This window comes from Dermacentor silvarum, chromosome 3 (assembly GCF_013339745.2).
Source record: "Dermacentor silvarum isolate Dsil-2018 chromosome 3, BIME_Dsil_1.4, whole genome shotgun sequence".
NCBI classification, from domain to species: domain Eukaryota; kingdom Metazoa; phylum Arthropoda; class Arachnida; order Ixodida; family Ixodidae; genus Dermacentor; species Dermacentor silvarum.
In genome coordinates, this window is record NC_051156.1 from 103,973,325 (window position 1) to 103,997,624 (window position 24,300).

The following is a 24,300-nucleotide window of genomic DNA, read 5'->3' on the forward strand; positions in this document are numbered from 1 at the left end:
GCCACCACCTGAACAACTTCGCGATGCGCACAAAATCGTCTTCCCCCTAAACATTATTGAATGCTGCGACATTTGAAATGCACGCACAGAGGCCACAACACTAAGAGTGCGCGTTGTGCAGTCAGCCCAACTTGTCAACTGCCAATGCTCCACCGTAGATCTGTGGTTAGTGCATATGTGGTTCCTAACAGCATATTGTGTGCATCTGCCAATTTCATATTGCCTCAATGTGAAGTTAATGGACGGGCGCTCTTATCATTGACATCGCCAGTTAAGCGACATTCGTGCTTCACCGCGGACTCTGAGAGCAGTGGCCTGTGTGCCTGTACTACGGACACTCAAAGGCTTGCCACTTGTGAGCTGTTACGCGCGTCAAAGTGAAACTTCACGAACATAAATTTGCTGCTAAAAAAACAACTGTCGTATATAACCCGCAGTCTCGTATACTACAGCGTACCTCAGTCCTTGCGTTGCTTTCAAACTTTAAATGAAAGAATTTAACGAAAGTGAAGATAGCTGGGCGAGTTGGTGGAAGAGCGCTACGTTTCGTTCCTTCTTCCCTTATTGTTCGTATTTAGCGCTGTTGCATCATGACCTATAATTTAGTTGTTTTTTTTGTTCTACGAAATAACGACATCCAAAAAATCCACGCCATCTCCAAGAAGGGAATGCTGATGAGTGGGGCGAAGCTCCAACGCTTATCGGTGAAACCGTGAAGCATTCGCCCACACATTATATATAACGTGACGCGTTGTTATAGGGTGAATGTATATGCACTTATATACACAATATTTATTATTTACATATCGATACAATTATATACACTTAATACACAAGATGTAATAATTTACATATCGATGCAATTATATACATAATTTACATGTGTTGAATACATAATGATATTTTACTTTACGGACCACAAAGAAGGGTTGTTCCCAATGAGCTCTGGGACCCGTTTCCCTTCGAAGATTACAGCTTTGTGGTCAGTGAAGTACGTGGCGAGGGGATCTTGAATTATAGGATGCAATGCAAAGTTGGAGAAAGCAATGTCGATACAGGTCCCTCTGATGGTGATGTGACGCTTACAGTCGTACGAGGTGCACCAGAGATCGTAACGGGACATCATGTGTGGGACTAGCCAGTCGTCAGCCATGATGTCCACGTTGAAATCTCCGACGAGCACGAAGGGACCGTGTTTGAATTCGGTTCTGTATAGATGCATTGCCTTCTCGATGTACGTGATGACGTCTCCCTTGGACAGGCTCGGCGCCAGGTAAACGGCCATGACGGCGCCCGCTCCGATTCGAGGTTCGCTTGTCGCCGCTTGCGTGCTGCTTCGGCTGCACGAGCCCTCGCCGCTGCCGCAGCCTCTGCATCGATGGTGGCTTTTGCTTCCTCCCGGCGCTGGCGTCTTTCTTCTGCTTCGCGGGCTCTCACCGCAGGGTCTTGGCGGCGAGACCGAGCTGCTGCTGCGTTGCGAGCCCGCCGCGCCACTGCTTTTGCCTCTGGGGTGTTCATGATGAGTAGCTGCGTGGAGATGTTCGCTAACTAGCGCGCGCGCCGAGTGTGCAGCGGCGCCGGGGAGCGCAGGTGTGTGCCCTTTGAATTATAGCACAGCGGCGCCTCAAGCGGGAGCAATGAGAACTAGCGTACACGGGGCGAGGGGCTGAGCCCCGGCTAGAAGAGCTTCGCCCCTAAAAAATAAAACAACTCGGTGATCAAGACCTTTTAGCCGAATGGGAACCGTTCAACGAAATGGGCAACTCACTTGAGGTAGATATCCTTGAGCGTGGAGACAGTGAGCCCAATAGAGCGGATGCCCAAACGCGCGCCGGCCCTTTCCAGTTCGCGGAACATCCGGTCGAAATCCTTTGAGACGACTGTGTGCAGCCCGATGGTGGCATGTTCTGGCTCGTCGTGCAGCAGTTCGGCCGATGGCACGTACCGCCGCAGTATTGACAGCACCTGTTGCTTCTGAAATGGCACCCTGGTGCTCTTCTTTAGGCTCACCTTGTAGCCGACACCTGCGATAGTTAAAAATGAGATTTAGAGGCGATATTCGCTGTTACCCGCCAGCGAGCACGCACAGACAACGAGGACAACGTTAGGAAATGTTTAACCGACGGCTTTTTCGTTGGCGGACCTTCCTTACGGCGGCTACCAGAAGCCTTTAAACGATACAGCCGTACTGTTGGCTCGGCTGATTGAAGAGTCGTGCCATTGATACCCGCCGTCGTATTTTATTGCGCGTTAAGCAATTACTTCCGAGTTACTACTTTGAACGCATGCCATCGGCAAAGCCTTACGAATTGACCTTTACGAATAAAATTTCTGAGCAGTCCCCAAAACTTCCCGTTAGCATTACTTCCCGTCATCAAAGAAGAATCATACTGAGGCGGGCTGGTTGTTATGCGTCCATCATTAATGAGCGACAAACCAACAAGACGGGCGCTTTTTCGAGAGCTGCCGTCTTGCGCTTACTTTTCGTGTCTCGCGCTCTATTCGTCAGCAGTGAACTGGCAACAGCCGCAACTTTGAGTCAATTCCACCATTGCACTGCGATAAGGTGCCAGCGCTGCCTTCTGCGGTTTTCTGCAGAACCCAAACAAGTCAGAGGTTCACAGAAAGACTTGGAGTGATTAACTGTAGTAAACGGATGTATATGAAAATAAATGTTTCGAAAGAGAGACTTAACTTCGTATTGACCAAGTCCTCTAACGGAAATGTTGGCTTTCGAAACATTCCCTTGTTCGGCCGCTGTTTATCACGGCCGAACCCAGTGGTGATAACATATAATCTGGCCGCTGCTTCAGCGGTGACTGCCACATTTCCCTAAACGATGTTGCGGGAGACGGTGGAAAACATCATTTCGGGCCTGCCCTGGTTGACCCTTTGACAACATCAAGAACGGCCTATAAGAGTTCGTCGTCGGGCTCAGGTCACAACTCTTAGAGACTGAATGGATGATTTACCAGCTGCACGACTTATCGAGATAAAGGCTCAACTGGGGATCTTGCACTAGCGGGCAAGTGGCACTGGGTGCAAGCACCGAGTGTTTCAAAGAGCTGGCTGGATGCGAAACAAGAGAAGCATGCGGGCGATTGTTGCTCGGGGTTATAAATACCAAAAAGAGACCATCAACTAATGGTTAGAGCACCCGGCTGCTGTACTCTACGGCAGAAGTTCGATTCGCACACTGGTCACACATTATCCTGTTTTTCCTAAAACAAGGTGAAACAGGAACCTGCCTTCCGCGAAGTGCCAGAAAATGCGGCAAAGAATGCTCCGCCTAAAAAATCTAAACAAAAATTTAAAGACAGGACACGGCGAAAAACTGATGTAAAAACAATGTTTTTTGCATTTTCATAGAGCAAAATAAATGTTTCTTCATTATACAAGACGCCTCGCGTCTATTTTCTGGAATTGCACATTGGATAGGAGAGAGCTGGATGTATATGGCTTGTGAAGAGCATACTCGCAATCGTGTATAGTTTCACATTTTACATTAAAAAATATTTCCGTACCTAAACAGACCGCGGTTGAACAGTAGGAGGCAGTGCGGTAAAAATAAAAATACTGTGCCATTAGAACGCTGATGACCGCTGCCAATCGTCTCACGTATACTAGTGTTCAAACTGCGCTCGCGCAACACCGAAATTGGAAGTTCGGCTCACTTTCTCCTTCCAGCCACTAGGTGCGCTCAGTCATTTGGGCCGCTGTGCTTAATGAGAGTGTCCCTTCTGTTTTTATTTTCAGCCTGCAGTGTGATTCCTTTCTTTTGCCTCTCAGTCGGTTGCTGCTGCAGGCAAATTTTCGCCGTCGCCGCAATGTTCCGTATATATTTAAGTATAGATACATGCTACGTGTTTGATTACACCGTATGTGCAAAGCATGTGCTATGCAATTCAACCGCCAAACTTGCTCATAACAGATCTTATTGTGTTTGAATAAATTATTTCTTAGAATATTGATAATTGCATCTCGCAAAGAATAGTGATAGATACTTTCAGTGACACCGTATGAGTTCTACCTTAAGTCTTCTCAGACAAAACAAAAGTGCAGCACAATATTGGCCCTCACAATCCGATTATGATGTCATTTCACTGGCACCGCTCGTTACTGGCTATGGTTTGCGCGCAGCGCTAGAGCAGTTTTTTTTTTTTTGCGCGGAACGCTACGCCTTGCGATCGCTGTCAATGTTTCGCCTTTCATGCGAAAATGCCATTTTTTAAGGACAATGCCTGTCTTGGCGAGTTAACCCCACTTTGCCGTATCGGGTTTGTGTTCTTCTAGCCTCTTTTGCCGGCCGATACTGGAGATGGTGCAGTCGCAAAATGTGGGTCAATCCCGAAGGTAGTGGAGTCTAAAAAATTACTCCATCTCCCGCTAAAGGGAACCATGTGTGGATGCGAAGCAGCGGGGATATGGTTAGCTTGAGCGGGAGATGGTTTCGCGGCAGCGGCCCGAGTGCTCATCGCGACGCTGCACAGGAGAGAGAATGAGGCGCGCGCGCTCTGTCATTTTCATACCGCGGACTACCGTGGCGCCCCCAGCGGAGTATGCAGCTGTCGCACCACCTGTCGTGCGCGCCGCTCCGGATTCCTAGAGGAGAGAAAGGGGGGAGCGTAGGAGAGGAGAGAAAGGGGGGGGGGACGCGCATAGGCTGTGGGGGTGTGGGACGCGGGAGGGACGGACACAGCCGCCGGCAAGAAATGCTTCGCATTTAAAATGTGGGCCGATACCAGTGGTACCAATGGCATCGGTGGTGAGGAGATTGTTCTCGCATTCTCGTGACCACTAGCGTTTTGAGACGCTATCGTGGAGACGCCGCGCCACTGGTCCAACACGCAGACGCTGTCATTTCAGACGCTGCAGGCCTCTCGGAATGAATGATATAGTTCATAAACCCCGTTCTCTCCCCCCACTCGCTCATGATGACACTAAGCCTTTCACCGATGTCAACTATAAAGACATAATCACCTTACAACTTTTGCATAAACAACGCACCAGATCAAGCCCATTTCTTGGAATCCACGTTAAGCGAACCTTAACAGCTTCAGCTCTACGCTCTGCAAACGTACACATAATGCGGGCAACGGTATTTCATTTTCAACTACGCGCAAGGAACAGTTCACATTATTTTGCCGCAGTGGGTTTGCGTTATTTGGATTTGCCATAAAGCGCATGTAACTCCTATTGTTGCGTCTATATACAACAAGAGCAGTTTGTAAATTTATATTGCGTTAGGCCTAAACGTGAGAAGACAAAGTGGAGCTGAAGCACTTACAATTCTAATTGTCGCTTCGTGGGTAGCGACGACGGTTTTGGCACTAGTGCAGACAAAAAAAAAAAAGAAGTAAAATAGAGAACCGGACCTCTGGCCAAATGGAACCCTTCGGTGGCACAAAAAAAAAAAAAAACCTGGCTCTAACCGTAGATGCTCTTCAAGTGGGTCGGCGAGGCGTTGCAGACGACGATGCCCTGGGTGAGGCTGACGACGCGGTCGGCCAGAACGTCCGCCTCGGTCATGTCATGGGTGGAGATGAGCAGCGCGCTCGAACGCCGCACGCGCAGCAGCATGTTCCACACGAGCTGCGTGTTGTACCGGTCCAGGCCCGAGGTGGGCTCGTCGATGACAACCACCTGCCCGATTGAATTGGGTTCAAGTAACCAGACGACGATTCACAACGGTGATTCGAAAGTTGTGGGGCACTCCAATTTTTGCTTTAGCAATATTTATTAGTCAACGGTTTAGTAGTGCTCCGCGTATACGTTAGCGCCAGGATAGGCCGTTCATATACGGATTATGGATGATAATGAATATAATTGAACAAAAAGTATCATCACATAATACCGGCTGCGCACGGCAGTGACGCGAAACGTCGACCTTATACTGACTGCGCATGCGTTCTAGACAGTGCGACAAAGATCTAAGGCGATCAGAGTGCGGATAATTTTTGACATAGCATGTCCTCACACCGCGATTATAGGAATTTAGAAATTGTAAATATTCCAGACAAAATTGCCTGTAGCGTTTATAAAAAGTGCCAAACTTTCATCACACATACACAAAAATAGCTCTGATGTCGAAATTAGACTCCCGTAAACTTCCCTGCCCCACTTACGGATTCCTAACCCTATTTCTATAAGCTTTATTTGATACAACGCGTAGTACGTGTACGCTATCTCGTTGCCAACAATGACCTCAGGAAACTCCCAGTTTCTTGCGTCGATGTAAAAAAAAGGCCCTGTACACCTAGCGGGCAACAGGTGCAACGGTCCCAAAGGCCTCAAAGGAAGCACGTTATTTCCATTTAGAAAAAACAACTTAGTTCCCTCAAAATATTCCCCCACCGAAGCCAATAAACTTGTCCAACAATATCTCCCACTGTTCGAAACTACTCGAGAGCTCCTCGAGCCTAATACTGTTAAGTGGCCCCTGCGAAGCTCGCTTCACCTACTGCACAGTGGAAAATCTGCTTTCCTTATTGAATTTCCTTCTTTAAATGTGAAGAAAAAATTACAGGGAGCTCAGTTTGATGAATAGGCTGAGTAGCAAACGACGGTCCAATCCCTGAGAGGCTAAATACAACGTCGCAGACAAAGCTGTATGAATTGCGGTGCCGTCGTGATGGAGAAACCAATCAGCCACATCACAAAATTTTGCGCGTTTCCCTTGCTCTTTCAATTACATCAATACATGCTCTTTCAATTACATCAATAACTTCAGGTAAAATTGCTGATTGCCAATCTTGCCGTACATTCTTGTTTTGGCGTGGGCTTCAGAACGTGAAAAAAGGGCAGAGGAGAGACAGATGGCGCTTCACTGTCTTTCCTTCGTCCTTTTTTCACGTTCGGAACCCCGCACCAAAACAAGAATGTAAAACAAGCCGAAGCACCAACTTGCCCAATAAGAAGTTCTTTTGGGATTGACAATCTGTCGAAGAGGAAGAAATTCCCGCTGCACAATTCAAGAACCGTTGGGGAAAAAAAACGACGACCATCGTCTTCACACGAACTTGTCACATTTTTGTTTTTTTTCGGTCTTATTGAAGAAGGCAACTTGGATTGGATCGAAACCTCTTTGGTTTCAATATCAGGCCCACAGTGGCAGCTTTCGTCATCCGATATGATCTTCGATCGAAGGCTTGAGTCACTTTCGATGTGATTTTCAAATCCTGGCACAAAATCAAACAAGTTCTACCTTTGTTTTTGTCCTTTGTGAGCAGGTGGGGAACGAACTTCGTATCAACATGTATCAAGCCGACGTTCACACTCAAATCCACGCAGAATAACGGAAACTCACACCAGTAGCGTCTAAAACGCTGTAAATTGGGTTTTGGCGACCACCGGTGATTTATGCATTAGGAGTGTCAAAGTGGAAGAAAGTGTGTGCGTGCAAAGTGTCGGATTTGTAGTGCAACTGGCTGTGGTCTGCTCCGGACCACCGTCAGTTGTACCTCGCTCCTCGAACAGGCAGGACGTGTGTCGAGTGAGCCCCTGAACAACACTTTGCAATGTGGTGAACGTGGTATAAATCATGGATCCGGGACCTCACAGAAGTGCGACGTAATGCTGACGCATTCCTCTGGCGTTTACCGCTAAATTGCCCCTGATTGTGTTGTCGAAACTTTTCGACATTGTTTTAGCTACGATTGGTTGGAGGTCGGCCGAAATAAGCAAGGTATTTAACTCTCACTTCTCTTGGAACCGCTCCAGCCACTCAATAACTTAAGTACGACTGAGTGCCTCCTCCATTAGCGTCCTTTGAGGCATCGCAAGAGTTTTTTATGTGGTAGTTTTTTCAAGATACGATAGAAAATGACAAGCAGATTCACGGTACTTTGCGAACGGACGCCCGAATTTCGCAGGAGTGGCGCGACAATAGTCGGAAAAATTATCAACAGAAAGCTCTCACATGTTATACAGTGGCGTCATTTTGGATACAGATTTGTAATGTTTCCTACTACACCCACTTAGCGGGAGAACACAGCAATACAATTATGAAGAGCTTGATGAAGTCAGTCCATCTTTTTCCTTTCTTTTTGTGAGGAGTTTCCTCTCGTGTATTGTAGACAGAGCATGCTGCTGGGCACAGTGTGGTACTTTTTTGGAACAAACCTTTGGCTTGCCAAGGGTGGCGATGGCGATACTGAGTAGCTTCGTTGGGCCCCTCTTGAGATCTTGTACCAAAGTGCGCACGTCGTCTTCCAGGTTCGCCGCGACCAGCATGTCTTCTGCGGCACTCTTCAGTGGTCCAGGATGCATTTGCTTTAGCTGGCAAAAGGATGCATACCGATGAGGAAAACGAAGAGTGGTACCTTTTGCTACGTAACTATTTTTTCATGCAGAGTATGTTAGGTATATAAACACAGTTGTGCATATTTGTCACAGTAGTATGGCGGCTCTTCTGCTCATATTTGTACAACTGTTGAGTACATAATTTTATGCGAATGTTGTATATTAGCTCCACTGTCTGTAAAACCCAAGTATCTGTAAGGGCACAGAACTAAACGACAAGCCTTTGCATAGGCATTTTGTCTGCCCTCCTCAACATCACTGTCCCGGTGTGCAATATACTTGAATTGATCAATGTGATTTAATGTGAGATTTTTCTTTGTACGTTAAAAGAGTTCTGAACGCGGTGTTTTTTATTGGATACAACGAGGTTGTTATTTCAGTTCAACGCTACTTTTTATGTACCCTAAACGCCCTCTCAGGTATTGGGGAGGGGGAGAGAATAAAAAATTGAGTCACAGGCCTGCGCGGCACACGCAGCACAGTCACAGCGTAAGCTACTGGAGCGGCTCAAGAGTAGCTCCAATTTCGGCACCACGGACAACAGGGTCTTGGCGGCAAAATCTCTTCGCCTCGTTTTGACGAGAACGATCTAAACGATACGCCCGGCGTCAGCAGCGAGCTGCGGCTTGTAATGCTCTCTGCACAGCAGTCTGCTGAGCCCGATGATGCCTGGTTCTTCTTCTTCTTCTTTCTGAGGTTTTACGTGCCAAAACCAATTCTGATTATGAGGCACGCCGTAGTGGAGGGCTCAGGATCGACCACCTGGGGTTCTTTACGTGCACTACAACGCAAGTACAGGTTGTAGCCGCGCACGTAGCTCTATGATTCGCTTCTTCAGCAGCGGTTCGTACCTTGCGAGGAGACGTCATAACGTGTACCGAAGAGGTATCCAGAATACGTGGTGCACATCTCACCCCTTGACCCGTGGCACAGTACGTTGTTGTTGTTGATGATGATGATCATGATTGTTTATTGGAATCTTCAAAACAGGCTGGTGACAAATAGTTACCTAGCCTGCTTGAGTTAACCAGGTCCAGTTACATGCAGCATGCAATTGCTATATGCAACTTACATGTTGGGCACGCTGCGTTTGCCGGCACCTTAAATAGATTGCGCCACCATACTGGCAGACAACGCGATCCTGCGTTGACTGCCTGCCTTTTTAGAATCGCATCTCGTCGTCTGCGCCTGCTCGCCTGCCTAGGGCGCGTTTATCGGGCATTTTTCCAGTGCCTCACAGCAAGCACTTGCGTGGCTCAGTGATAAAGTATCTGACTCCCGCGCAGCGGGCCTGGGCTTGATCCCGGCGGGGACCAGGTATTTTTTTTCGCATTTCCGGCTATAGCGGTTACGGTCACCAGCGACGGCGGCGGCGGACACCATCGCGAACCGAAACGGATATTGGAATGAGCCCATAACGGCTTACGCTGTAAAAAAGTATTCGTAGAACAACATTCGTGAAATGAGTTATTGCAGCGCATTATGAAGATCATTAGGAACAAATGCACCACTGAGCAGGAGCGGGGCCCAGGGCCGCCTGGCGTTACGGGACTACAAGGGACCCGTTGCCGTCATCGAGGGCGTCTGCGCGAACGACGACTGCTGAGAGCCAGGTACGGGCGTGCATGGGTGATTGGACCTCCCACTTGGTACCCCTGACACGTGACCCAGTATGCGGGGTCGTCCCCATCGCCACCACCCACCACCAACACCATCTGATGTTCTCCCAGCCTCTACCGGCCAGAGCCAACGGTAAGAGAACCTACTTCGGCGCGCCTGCCACTCCAAGCCACCATGGACCAACACGATCGTGAAAACGCCGCTCTGATACTTGAACGCGGCGTTAGTGGTTAGGGCTTAGTGTTCGGGGTAGTTGTTGGAGGAAGAACTCGAGGAACTCTGTATAGACGTTAAGGCTGTGTCAATTGCTTGCTGTACTTGTTCACGAGTGTGATTTATTTATTTTTTTACCTACTTGTAAATACATTAGCGTATGTTACTATGTCAATCCTGTCTCGTGTGTCTCAACACGCCGCACGCCTGCAAGCGTGACGAACATTCGCTAAACAACCACATTGACACAAGAAAATTAATTGAGTGCGTCTTACAGACAATTTTCTCCGAACGTTGTTAAGCGGATGAATGATGGCATCAAGACTCTGTAGAAATATCAAATCTACACTGGAGTGCTGCGCCACGAAGAAATCAAGAGAGAGAGAGAGGGTGAGATAAAAGAAACAGACTTCAGCCATACTCACGGTGCCGAAGTACATTAAATGTTCCCAGACTGTGAGGTCGCTGAAGAGTAGGTCCCGTTGTGGGCAGAAGCCGATGGTAGCACGGGCCAGGTCCGTGTGTTTGACTACGTCGTAGCCGCAGACGAACACGCGACCAGAAGTCGGCTTCTGTAGACCTGAAAGCAAACGTTCTTAGGGTATAATGCCACAAGGCCAGCAACGCTTCTGTGCTTCCGCTAAATGTGGCTTAGAATGCGCTGTGCCTGACTCAGTTACGAACGAGAGACAGGAGCGACGTGGACGAATACAGTCTTCAATGAATGGTCACGTATTCTTCCGCATTTAAACTTACCTATACATGTATAAAAGATTTTTGAGTTGATGTACAGTCACAAAAGCTTTATGACAGTGAACGCAGGAACGCTTGTCTCGCGGCACATGCAAGGCGCTCTGGCGAGCATCTAGCACACTCTCGTAGTTTGTAGCTTTAGCGGATGCACTCCTTGATTGCGCTCGTGCATTGTCTGCGAAAGTTTACAGTCACACCGTTATCAATGCGCATCAGACCGCATGCTCCGTCATTTCCAGATTTCATGTGGTGGTGGTGGTAGTAGCAGACGGCGCGCGAATGCTATTATTGAGGGCGTAGGCTAAGCCTACAAGCTAGGAGAGTGGGCTAGCCGCTCGTTAGAGCGCTCTGCGTGCAGTGTGGCACATGCTTCCGTGTTCACAGACAAAGCTTGTGACTGTACATGTTCAAATGCAGAACGGCCCTCACAGAAAGGCTGAGCCATCTTGAATGGAAACTGTTGCATTAAAATTTGTATTAAACCTTAAAAATTTTCACAACTTTTGAAAAATATGTCTAAAAAAGATGAAGTGACAATTCAAACTCCGTAATTTCAAAATGAAAACAAAATGTTGCCGTTCTGTGAGCTGCACTAATAGAGAGCTTGACGCAGGTAAAATCAATAAATACTAAATTATACCTTGGAGCATGCTTGGTATTTGAATCCGGTATGCTTTTTCATGGGCAGTCAGAGAATTGTGATGTTTTACTTTTCTTCTGCAGTTACGTTGTTCATATTCATTCATATTAGGTTGTAATTCTTGCCGGTTCCTTGGTAGAATATATACACTCTGAAATCAACATTCTATTACCATAAGTTACACAACTTTATTTTTTTAAACAAGCGATAATATTTGCATTCAAATTTACTCATGCCTCATGTTGACGCTGTTGGCAATCAAAGGTAATCAAACCGGCGTTTTGTTGTCCTTTCAAACTTTAATCTCCTTTCTTTAGTCACAAACATAATCGGCAGAATAGAATTAGAGCTTCCCTCAGCACACTTCCCTAGTCTAAACCGTACCTAGGCTAAACCATGTCTTAACAAGCCAATCCCTATAGTTTAAACCTTGCCTCGAACATTTTAGAGCACAGCTCTTAGGCGTCCATTCCTGCAGCGATTGTCGGCGTCGTACCTCGTAGCCGAGCGACCGAGCACAGCGAAATATAAGAGCGAACGCAGAGCGAAGTGGGTGGTGAGACAGCAAGAGGGAAGAGAACGCGAGGAGGGAAGCGGAGGAAGAGGGTGTGGTGAAAGCTGGAGAAGAAAAGGGGATTGCCGCTCAAGACGGACTGTGTAGACGATGGCTACGAGAGGGCGCCAGAGTAGCGCGCGTCGTCAGGGCACCTCGGTGCGCTCGCTCGCCTCCGCTCCGTTTGCGGGGACGCGCGCATCGAGACACTCTATACCAAAGCGCTGCATGAGTGGAGGTCTGTCTGCGGCGGCTGCTGTGAATCGCGCCCATGCGTCAGCCACGCGCTGCCTCTAGCGATCTCCAGATTAGCGAGGCAGTCGCACCACACTTCGCTCCGCTTGAAACGTGCCACACCAGACAGATTGTCCGCCCCAGTCAATATCTCACGAAATAAAAACACGTATAGAGCTGCACTCAAATTTCGCATTAGGGAATGTCGTAATCGTCGGCGACATTTTTTCTGCTTCTTCTTAGGAATGACAGTAAGAAAAAATATACTGTATGTAACTAAGGCGACAAAGTCGGATAGCCAAATAACCCAACGACGCCTGTTATAGTTGGCCCTTATCGGTTCACATGTTACATGCCTGAGTTACCCTGCGATTCCGACTGCGTTTCCTGGATGCGTGGACTGCGTCAGAACACATGAGTTAGCGAGCCGAACACTTCTACAAGCTGTAGTGCATTGACATATCCCCAATGGCATTACAACTGGCACTCGCCAAACTGGCACTCGGATAAATGAAATCATAGCTGGCGTTTTTACGCGGCCGCGATTACATGTATTCTCACACTATAATTTCGCACTTTCCCACCCGCCGCCGAAGGTTTCACAAAAGCAACCCGAATTGCGAAATATTTCTTGTGGTTGTCGCTTCACAACAGTGCCAACTCAAGAATGGCCGGAACATTGCAAGCGACACGCCATATTACATCACAACCCCTGAGTTCTTTGTCGTGGTATATTAAACCCTCATGGGCTCGGAGACATTGCGATAGTCAGTGTGCAGGAACACGTATCACAATTCACAATTTGCCTTCACAATTTGCTGCATTCACTGAGGTACGTGCCCTGCTCTTCGTTCTCATGAGTTGACGCACTTTGTGACATCAAAGTGCACCCGTGTTGCACATTCATAAGCCCTTACGTTCATTGCGCAATTACTGCAAAGTGCGCCTATGCTTCGTGACGCGGTAAGACTCGTGGCATCTCCATCCATTATTGCTACGTATGTGACATGATGGTAAACTTTCCATACACCCTCGCACAATCTACATCATTACACAGCACATCGTGTATTTTAATTTCTTGGGTTTTGGTATCACGAGCTCCTGTGCTCCGTTGTCTATGACGCAATTCGAACAGAATGAGTATTTCTACTGTATGATTGCACGACGAGGTTCCACTTTTTAACATCACAAGTCGTTGAACTCCGAGGTGTGTAGGGAACACCTTTTGCTTTTCGCACAGCATATCGGCAATTTGTTATGAGTCCTTATGTTCTATTGCATCACGATGCTCCAGCGGCCTGTATCTTCCTATTCCCTGTATTCCATATCTTCTGTATTCCATATTCCATATCTTCTGTAATGCGACTCTGCATACGTGTTCCGTAGTCTATGGTGTGATCGATGCACTCTGCTTTCAGCTGTCAGGGTCACCTGTGCTTTGCAAGTCAACGATATCGCAGTATAAATGTAAACCGTTACTTTAGGTACATGCTCTGTGCCTACCCTGACACCACTGCACTGGTTTGCTCTGCGAAATAACAAGACTGTGCACATTATCGCATCGCGAGCTTCCTTTCAATCTCATAAATCTGACATTACAAGCCTCGGAGCTTTACAGCGTGAAAGCACACCAGTGCATCGTGGGATTCAAAGCGTCTATGTTGTTAGGCATCCCGGAACCATTCCTGTAACTAGACGGCTCATAAAAGACCGGTGCAGTAATGCTCTGAAAGTCTACAGAGCGAACTTGAAATGTGGGGGTGGGCCAACTTGAAATTTGGGGGTGGGTATAGTGAAATTTGAGGGTGAGCCAACTTGAAATTTGCGGTTGGGCCAATTTGAACTTTGTGGATGGACCAACTGAAATTTTGGGGTATGCTTACGCATACAAAGACAACTCCAGTGCAGTTTCTACATTTTTAGGTTATGTTGTATTGTCCTACTTAAATAACAGCCAACTCCTCTATCTCTTGAGGTATCAAGGAATCACAACCATTTTTTTTTTGTTAAAAGAAGTTTTCTTTTCAATCCTGCATAGAAATGTTGACGTCATACAATAAAGTTGATAAAATAGATATCATAGGCGACTCGATGAGTCTGCTGCCTGAAAACTCATCTACGATGACTATGCATGTATGCGAATGGCCCAAACGCATCAGGTATCAGGTGTGACGAGCCCCGCGCTTCCCTCGGCGTTTCACTTTCTGGCGGTACCACCCTGAAATCCGCGCATGACCAGTGGCGCATACACAGCGACCCAAATTCGCGTCAAAGATGCTCATTGACAAGCGACGCATACCTGCGTGATAGGCCCACATTCAAATATTTGCGATTGGCCCACATTTTTAGACTACATTATCTTTGGGATCGGCCCGCATTTTTGGTGGGATAGCTAGATAGCCGAAAATAAAAGAGGACTGACAGTGCCAAAAAGGATATCCGCATTAAAAGCAAATACATGCAGTACGGAGAATATAGCCTAATGGTGTCGAATGAACATGACCGAGTGAGCGGTAAATTCGACGTGACACAGGAAACATCGAGCATCTGAGATGCATGTATGACGTCAATCGCCAGGGTCTTCACGTGAATATCGAGAACGCATACATTTTTCTATATTTGGGCGCAGAAAAACACTTTTATAGAGTGCTGCTTGAGTCAGCCTCGCTCTACTGACAGCCACATCTTATGTGACTTCGCTAATTTTCCAGTTTCAAGTTTGTCGGGCAATTCCTTTAAGAACCAGCGTTAAGAACCAGCTTTGATCCTTTGAATCAGCAAGTATATGAGGAGCTCTGACTCCGCCAATAACAGTGGGATCTTACTCTTCCATAAAACCCCGGCTTCTCAGCGGCACGCCTAGATTGTGACACTCCGAGGAAACCAAACAACTACTTGCGCATGCGCAATCTGCCAACTGCTTCTAGAGCGCACTCCCAGCCCAACGCCCATCTCGTCTCGTAAATATGACTGTTTGCGTCGCGCTGTTTGTCTGCTATATGCGTAGGAATTACTGCGTGTTCGGCCCGTTGGTGATTTATTTTGTTGAGGACGGTAAAGCGGGAAAGACGGGACAAGTGCTACTGTCAACTGTGAATGTTTATTGAAAAAATTTTCTGCAGCAAGAGAATGCGCGCATGCGCCCAAGACACCCTGAAATCAACAACATACAGAGCAGGCGCAGAAACTAAGGGACACGGCAAAAAAAAAAAACTTCGTAACCCATGTACAATTTAGTCATGACATGTGACAAATGGAAAGCATGAGTACTCTGTAAAATGCGCGCATTACCTACAGGTTTGTGCCCGGTTTGTGCGCAGAGCACGGAATATGCGCAGGTTTGCGCCATAAGTTTGTACCCGCGGCAGAAGACTGGCTTCCTGTCTGATTGAAGTTTTGCACAGGTATTTGCCCAGGATTCGGTGCAGTGGTGTTGTTGGGATCGTCTGAGGATGGTTTGGGAACCTCGAGTACCTTTTCTCGAGCCAGCTGCTTAGCTGCTTCATTGCCACCATCTCTGCGTGTCCTGGGACCCATATGATTTGCGTAGGGACATTGACGTGTGTCTGAATATAAGTGACGATGTTGGCTGGTAGTGCGTTTGCATGCAATATGGTGCAGGCTTCCTTCGAACCGCTATAGCTGTAACAGCGGGGGAAATGTTGCGGCTTGTGTTAAATGGCTGGCGCTATGGCCCATAGCTCTGTCATGGGGGGCACGTGCAGGGCAACTGTGCAGGATACGATTGGTGTGCTCCTATGGTTTGTAACCGCTACGGCCGCTCTGCCTGGGGTGTAAGCTACGTCTGTGGATAGACGTGTCTTGGGGAGATTTCGTCTAATAAAATTTTGTGTAGTAAATCTTCCTGAGTTTTCTTCGTTGAGTATCAACTTCCAGGGTCATGTGTTCGGGAATAGGAGCTATTGTGAGCTCTTCCATGATCTTCTGACGGATCTCTTTGGTGAGAACAAAGGGGGTGTCAGAATCTATGTACCCGAGCTACACTTCCTTTCTGGGCCCATCGTAGTTGTACCTTTTGCCTTGACTTGTTTCACTTTGGGAAGAGGCTTGCCGGGGCTGTAGAGTATTACATCCGGAGGGTTCCACCAGGGGTTGTGAACTAGCATTCTATGTAGCCGAGCTACACTTCCTTTCTGGGCCCATCGTAGTTGTACCTTTTGCCTTGACTTGTTTCACTTTGGGAAGAGGCTTGCCGGGGCTGTAGAGTATTACATCCGGAGGGTTCCACCAGGGGTTGTGAACTAGCATTCTATGTAGCCGAGCTACACTTCCTTTCTGGGCCCATCGTAGTTGTACCTTTTGCCTTGACTTGTTTCACTTTGGAAAGAGGCTTGCCGGGGCTGTAGAGTATTACATCCGGAGGGTTCCACCAGGGGTTGTGAACTAGCATCAGTTGAGGCTGGCACTTTGCGCCGGCCGCATTGTGGCATCGACTGCCGATTACAGACACTATTTTATTTCGCCTGGGCACCAGGTGGTTACATCGTCGCCGTCGATCGTGCAACCAATATTAGGCGAGTTCTGCAGTGCTCGGTGGATAGGCAGCGCGGAAACAATAAACAGCGGTGGCGATAACATTGAGTCCTGAGAGATGCCCCTTTGCGGGTGCGTAGTCATGTCCGAGACAACGGAGTCCAGCTCTATCGTGAACATTTGACCGCACAGAAAGTATCTTATGTAATTACACATCCTGCTTATGTATCCATTGTTTGCCAGCTCCTTCCTAATAACATCATGTGCCACCCTGTAAAACGCTAGAATGGCTTGGAGTTGGGTTCAGCTGGGGTCATTTAGTACGAGCTCCTCTATCTGGAGCAGGGCGTCTTGTGTTGAGATGTGTGCTTTAAATTCTAGTATTTGCGGCGGGAAGGTACCTGCCTGGCCTAAGTGTCCTTGTGGTCACGTGACAGCTATGCGCTCCATTCCGTTGCCGGCATTCGAAGTTAGCCAAATGGATAAGAAGTTGGATATGTCTATGGGCTTTGTTGCTTGTGCAAAGAAATTACCCTTGCATACTTCCATTTCGTCGTGATTTTTCATAATTCCCAACCGCATTGATCAATCCAAGCACGGCCAGTTGGTGCGTTTTGCAAACTTTCGCAGCTGTTGGGTATTCTGTACTAGGCGCCTTGACTGTTTTGGGTGTACTTAGTGCATGCCACGCAGCTGCAAGATTGTGAAAGGGGCACTGATCTCGCCTTCCGGATTCTACCTGCGTAACGAGTGTTCCTCGTACTGTGGTTGAACATGTTCTAGAATGTACATTTTTTTGAGTTCCTCTAACATGCGGGTAACAAGGTGTGTTAGTCGCTTGATATTTGCCATTATTGTGTTTGTAGGGCATATGAGAGTACGAATTAAGTTCCATGCTGCCTTGAGGCCCAGCGTGCCATGAAGGTCTTGAGAGGTTTTAACGCGAAAGCGTTAAGGGCCCCGTGTCGTAGAAAATCCGGCGTCAGCGTCGGTGTCGGCGTTAAGCATCGGCGTCTGGCGGAAATAATCATGCCGAACCACATCATCCCGAACCACCCCGACCACACAGGCCCTCCGCGTCGCGCAAGGCGTTAGTGAACAAAAATTGAATTTCTCAAAGTAAAATTCCTCAGAAAAATTGTAAAGTACGACTTAACCACAACCTACAGGCGTGATAGCGTCGGATTGTAATTTTAATATACGAGAAAAGAGCCTGATAAGCAGCCAAGAATCTTTGGATGCTATCGCGTTCCACTGTTAAAAGCGAAGCTTAAGCGTCCTCCTATTTTTGTGCCCCTGCTGCCTTGACAAGTGTTCCGAGTAGGTCTAGATTTCGACATTTACTTGGTTGATGCGTTTTCTGAGATGTTTGTAATTATTTTGTCGTTTCAATCTTTTTTACCATAGTTTTAGCTCAGTGGAATTACCGCATAGCATACGTACAAAAAATTTACAAAAGGTGTCGAATAAATGCATGTAGCCCTGTTTGATGTAGGTAGTGCAGCAATGAATTCGTGCGCTTGTTGTCCGTATCCAAAGCGCAAAATCCCCCGGGACATTCTCCTTTATTTTGGCCCCTCTAAGCATCGTGTGCCTAATGGCCACCTTAGAGCGAGACTATGTCGAGCCACCCTGAGGTGGAGGAACCTCGAGTAAGCAGCATGTTCCAAAGCCTGCTGTGTGAGTGTTTTAGCGCGTTGCTTCGTGATGTTGTCAGTGTATTACGTGCTAGCCTTGGCAGAGGGTTGGGGCACTTCTTGTTCTTTACGGACTTTGTGTCAGTTGGTGAGTTCGTGCTTCTTAGTTAGCTGTCGGAAAGTGTTTCGTGCCTACGTCTATATGAATGAGGGTGTGATCACTCGTTAGCGTGTCGGTGGTATTGTGCCAGGGCCCATCTATTGGGCCCTTCGCGAGTGTTATATGGGGTGTCCCTTTCCACCAAGTTTCCGTGTCTGGTGGGTGGAATGGCGTCATTAAGTATCATGAAACCATGTAGTTTTATGTCGTGTTGGATATGGGTGCCTGTCTCGGTGTTGTGTTCATATACCCAGGCAGCGTGAGGTGCGTTGATAAGGGCCATCGCACGACAGCCTTTATCGCCGCACAAAAACCGTTGCGGTGTTACCCTTAAAACCGCTTCGCTGTGAAAAAAAGTATAATTTAGCGCTTGCGCCCCAGGTGTGTGCCTAAAATTTAAGCCCATTCAATAGAGTTTCTTTGGCATGGTTATTACAGGACAGGAGAGTTGTATTAATTCTACAGCTACATATTTCGTCATGCGTTATAGCTAACAAAAGAAAATAGCAGCGCGTCCCGGATGTGCACGTGAGGGCTTTCTTCGTGTACCGGAGTAAATCAAGTGTTCGCAAACTGCCGAAGCATTCGAAATCGAGCGCTTACCTGCGACGACGTTCATGATAGTCGTTTTTCCAGCACCGTTACGACCCACCAGTGCGGTGGTTTGCTTTTCGTAGGCCTGGAAGCTTACGTTCTTCAGAGCTTCCTTGGCACCGTGGGACTGCGAGAGACATAGCACAAAATTTCGTTACTGCGGCAGTAGCGGTTACAAGGAGATCCCAGCTGTGTTTTTTACGCCATATATAGTAGTGCAGCGACGCGCATGCACTTTGGCGATTCTCGTAGGATGTAGTCGTGTGCTGGCGTCATCTGGCAGTTGAGGCAACTGACTTTCTGCCACGACCGCATTCCAGCATTCCGATGAATTTTTAATTCCGCAATGCCTACTCTGTAACAGCCCTTGCCTCTATTAAATGTTTCGAGGAGGGCAGATATGACCTATTAAGTTACAGGTTTAGTAAAGTGTTACGTTGTGAACATCAACTTATGAGAAGTTCTATTCACAAACGTGTGGTCTATTTCAGAGTCACATCTCAGTTTTGCCCACTTTGGAGATCCTGGTACAGTGCACAGTATTGTGATGTCTTTTTTCAACGAGGATCTACAGAGTTGAAGCTTCACTTAACCTAATAAAAATCTAATTTTAAGTGTTTTTATTCAGGAAAAGAAGAACCTTCAAAGTGCAAATAAAAAAAATAGCTCCCAATGGTAGCTGGACTCGAACTATTTTTCTGAGATGCAACAAATAGCCGCAGCATCGGTTAGTCAATGTCAAACAAAATGATTACTCAGTTATCATATGTTTATACAGGAGCCTTTTGTCGTAAAAATTCCTCTCATAGTGTTTATTCGCTATCACAGGTGAGCGCTTGAGCAGGGGATGCTTGCACGAAGCACCTCTACCCATCCGGTAATATCAAGCCTCAAAAAAAAAAAAACGGCGTTTTAAGAAAGGCCCTCGTCAATATAGCCATACGTATAGCTGACCAAATCACCAATGCATGAAAGCGTCATATTGTTATGCAAAGGACGAGTCCATTAAACGAGAAGCTATTTACAGATTATATTTACTTGCAGCGGTAGCAGCGCTGACCGGTTGGATTCACAGCGCGAGCCCATTCGTTCTTCCTTCTCTTTGCTCAAGTGATGGCGCCCGCGCGCCTCGTTCAAATGACCAAATACAACACGCGTCTCAGAGCGTCAGAAGCGACGTCTCTGAGCGTCTAAATGTCATCACTGGGAGGGTGATACTGCTTCAGTCGTGTAACGTGCACGATATCACTGGACTGGGAAGCAAATGGGGCGTCAGGGGCGATTTCATAGGTGACGGGAGTCACGGCACGAAGCACTCAGTATGGGCCTGTGTAGCGAACAGCCGTTTTTCCCACAGGCCGATCTGACGCGACGGAGACCACAGAAGTACCAAAGAACCAGGCGGGAAGTGCACGTCTCGGTGTCACGGGTCCTACAAATGCCTTTGACTTTCTTGGGAGTTCAGAAGGCGGTCACAGGCAGTTTCCCTTGCGTGGGCAGCGCGGGCGATGGCGTCAAGTGCATATTCACTGGTCGGTGCCGCGTGACAGGGAGGGTTGTGTCGAGGGGCAGTGCTGGTTCTCGGCCGAACAGAAGGAAAAATGGTGAATATCCGGCTGTGTCGTGGCGCGAGGAATTATACGCAAACATGACAAACGGTAGAGCGAGGTCCCAGTCAGTGTGGTCTGAAGAGACATACTTCGCGAGAATGTCTGTGAGAGAGCGATTCAGACGGCTCCGTGAGGCCATTTGGTTGCGGATGGTATGACGTGGATAGCTTGTGCCTCGTTGCACAGGACTGAAGGATGTCTGCGATAACCTTTGAGCGGAATGTCCGGCCACGGTCTGTGAGAAGGTGTCGTGGAGCTCCATGTAATAAAATCACGTCGTGCTATTACTGACGACCCTAGCAGGGACGTAAAGGGACCTCCTGGGTCTGGATCTAAGCAAAGCATTTGATACGGGGGCACATAAACATATCCTGCCTGAAATCTCAACCTTGAACCTGGGAAGCAATTTCTACAATTATGTGAGGTCCTTTCTAGCTAATCGGACAGCTCGTGTCAAACTCGGGACATTCACAGGTGGTCCATACAATTTAGGCAACAGCGGCACACCACAAGGTTCGGTATTGTCCCCACTCCTCTTTAACATTGCCATGCACAGGCTCTCAGAGGAATCAGCCAAAATCCCGAGCTTGGGGCACGTCATATACGCTGACTATATCACAGTGTGGGTCCCCAGGGGGTCGCTCGCTGCACTAGAGCAGACACTACAGGCAGCCGTAGACACCACAGAATGCCTTCCTTAAGGGCACCGGACTCAGGCTGTCACCTAGTAAATCGGAGCTGCTGCTCTTTAGACAGGGGAGACAGGGTGTTAGGAACTTTGCGCCTTTAGAAACTCTGCCAATTAAAATCACAGACAACACAGGACGGGTCATACCCAGAGTAGACAGAATCCAAATTCTGGGTCTTCTCATTGACGCAAGGAGCTGTAATGCTACGGCTCTAAACCGTCTCACAGGGCAGACCAACAGTACTTTAAGGCTCCTGGGCAGGGTCTCAAATCGAAATGCAGTCTCAAGGAGGACAATCTCATCATAGCATATCAGGCATTCTTCAGTCATGTCACGTACATTGCATCATACCTGAACTGGGGTTAAGGAGAGAGGCTAAGCTGAACGCACTTATACGCTCCGGACTCAAAAGGGCTCTGGGGCTCCCGCACGGAACGAGTACCGAACTCCTCAACAAGTTAGGACTTCACAACACTATAGATGAGCTCATTGAGGCGCATTCGATGTCACAAATTGCCAGACTATCCAACACTAAGTCAGGGCGCAAAATTCTAGATGAAGTCGGAATTCTGCCTCGAGGTGGAGACGTCTCTAAATTCAAGCTACCCAAGGAGGTGGAGACACAATTACTTGTGGACCCCATACCTAGAAATATTCATCCTGTCCACAACAAGGGCAGAAGGGACGCCAGGGCCAAGTGCATTCTGGGTAAATTGCACCACCAACAAAGCTCAGCTCTCTTTGTCGATGCAACTAGTTATGGATCGGGCAACCGCTACGCTAGTGCCGTGGTCGATGAGAATGGTAAATTAATAAGCGCGGCGTCACTAAGAACGAGCTCAGTTCATGCCGCCGAAGAAGCAAGCATTGCACTTGCAATTACAATGAGGAGAATCTCCACGATTTTCTCCGAGCCCCGTACAGCTATTAGAAAATACTCCGCTGGCTTCGTCTCAATGGAAGCACACAAGTTACTTAGACACAGTATTAATACTGATAATTACCAGCAACTGGATAGCTCACACCTAGTCTGGTTTCCGGCTCATCAGGGCCACTCGGTCAGCCCCAATGGGTGCAATCCTAACGAGCAAGCTCACTCTGCTGTGCGAGATCTCACATGCCGCGCATCATATCAGGAACTGCTCCAGGATGACTGCGGCTCCTACAAAGACCCACTTAGTACTTTTCACGAAATCACCTTACACTATAGGGACGGCAGGAGGTTTTTTCCTCCACCCCATAAGAAACTGAACCGAGCTCAGACAGTCACATTAAGAATGCTTCAAACTAAATCTTATCCTACACATTTTGTGCTTAACAAAATTGACCAGGAGTTTCCCGCGGAATGTAAAAGTTGTGGACACACTCCGTGTCTATTTGATCATATGTTCTGGCTGTGCTCCAACCAAAGGGCTTCGGACCTCAACAGTGAGGAGGACTGCAGTCGACGCATATCAAGCGAAGTCCTCCAAGATCAACTCCTGGCCGTCCGGAGAGCTCACGACATCGGGAAAGCCTTTGGCCTACCGGTGCCTACGTGGGCGGAGCCACCGACTTAGGCCTGGGGGCTTTTGCCCTGGGGCCCTAGTTTCTCTGGACCAAAATAAAGTTCTTGCCATGCCACGAGTAAACGAAAATCGGCAACATCTGTGGCAGAGCTTGTAGGAAGCGCACGGGTGATGGCGTAGTGCGTGGCGTAATCCGTGGCCACAGCGATCCCCCTGTTCCCAGACGTAGATAGAGGAAAAGGGCCAAGTAAGTCCAAACCAACCTGAAAGAATGGTTCCGCGGGAATGTCGAGTGGTTGAAAGTACCCAGCAGGGAGCGTCGACGGTGTCTGGCATCGCTGACATTTCTCACACGCTGCTAAGTATCTTCGAACAGAGCGAGCAACCCCAGGCCAAAAGAAGCGTCGGCGGATCCGGTCGTAGGTACGTGAGACACAGAGGTGGCTGGCAGAGGGGAGGTCGAGAAGTTTGTGGAGAACAGCCGAGCGGAGGTGTTTATGGATCACAAGGAGTAATGCTGGGCCGTCGGGGTGAGTGTTGTGGTGGTATAGAGTACGCCATCTTGAAGTATGAATATGCAAAGGCAACTGTCGGCAAGTGACGACTCCAGGTGGTCAATGATGATACACAAGGACGGGTCACGGCACTGGTCGTCGGCGACATGAAGCAGTTGGAAAACAGAGAGAACGCAGGCGTCGTTATCAGTATCAGACGTAGCGGTCGGGTCTTCGACTGGATGGTGAGAGAGGCAGTCTGCGTCCTGGTGCTGGCGTCCCCGACTTGGAAGTCACTGTGTAGGTACATTCTTGTAGTCGGAGGGCCGAACGATGGATCCGGTCAGTAGTATCCTTGAGCGACGAAAGTCAACAGAGAGCATGATTGTCTGTGATTACTGAGAAGGGCTTGTCATATAACAATGGGCGGAACTCTGAAACAGCCCAGACAAGAGCAAAACATTCGCTCTCGGTAATCGAATAGTTGCGCTCTGCAGTTGCCAGATGTCAGTTGCCGGCTAGCGTAGGCTATAACACAGTCGTGTCATCATGGCATTGCGCTACGACGGCTCCGATCCCATAACCACTGTCATCAGATCGGACCTCTGTAGATGCGGACAGGTCAAAGTGAGCTAAGACAGGCGGATTGGTGAATATCATGATAAGGCGTGAAAACGAGGCAGCCTAAGTCCCCCCACGTAAAAGGCACGTCTTTATTCAGAAGCTCAGTGAGCAGTCGAGCGATTGCTGCGAAATCTTTCACGAACCGTCTGAAATAAGAAGAGAGCCCCACAAAACTC

The 24,300-nt window shown here is 48.1% G+C and overlaps 1 protein-coding gene across 1 annotated transcript; it reads right to left on the reverse strand.

The window, feature by feature from the left end:
* Positions 1-1,764: 1,764 nt before the first annotated feature.
* Positions 1,765-21,828, reverse strand: LOC125944311 (uncharacterized). The gene is made up of 6 exons (XM_049664675.1): positions 21,724-21,828; positions 19,209-19,326; positions 10,560-10,714; positions 8,122-8,277; positions 5,433-5,643; positions 1,765-2,024 (listed from the first exon to the last, which is right to left on the reverse strand). The coding sequence occupies exons 1-6, from the start codon at positions 21,826-21,828 to the stop codon at positions 1,765-1,767; spliced, it is 1,005 nt and encodes a 334-aa protein (XP_049520632.1).
* Between the last annotated feature and the right edge of the window lie 2,472 nt (positions 21,829-24,300).

What these genes read in the sequence shown, in the direction of transcription:
- LOC125944311 (XM_049664675.1), bottom strand. Translation starts at nt 21,828, where the DNA reads ATGACTGAAGAATGCCTGATATGCTATGATGAGATTGTCCTCCTTGAG. An exon ending in ATTTAATGTACTTCGGCACC is followed by an intron (nt 8,278 to 10,559) that starts GTGAGTATGGCT and finishes TCCTTTTGCCAG; the next exon opens with CTAAAGCAAATGCATCCTGG. An exon ending in CCACCCTTGGCAAGCCAAAG is followed by an intron (nt 5,644 to 8,121) that starts GTTTGTTCCAAA and finishes TCAATCGGGCAG; the next exon opens with GTGGTTGTCATCGACGAGCC.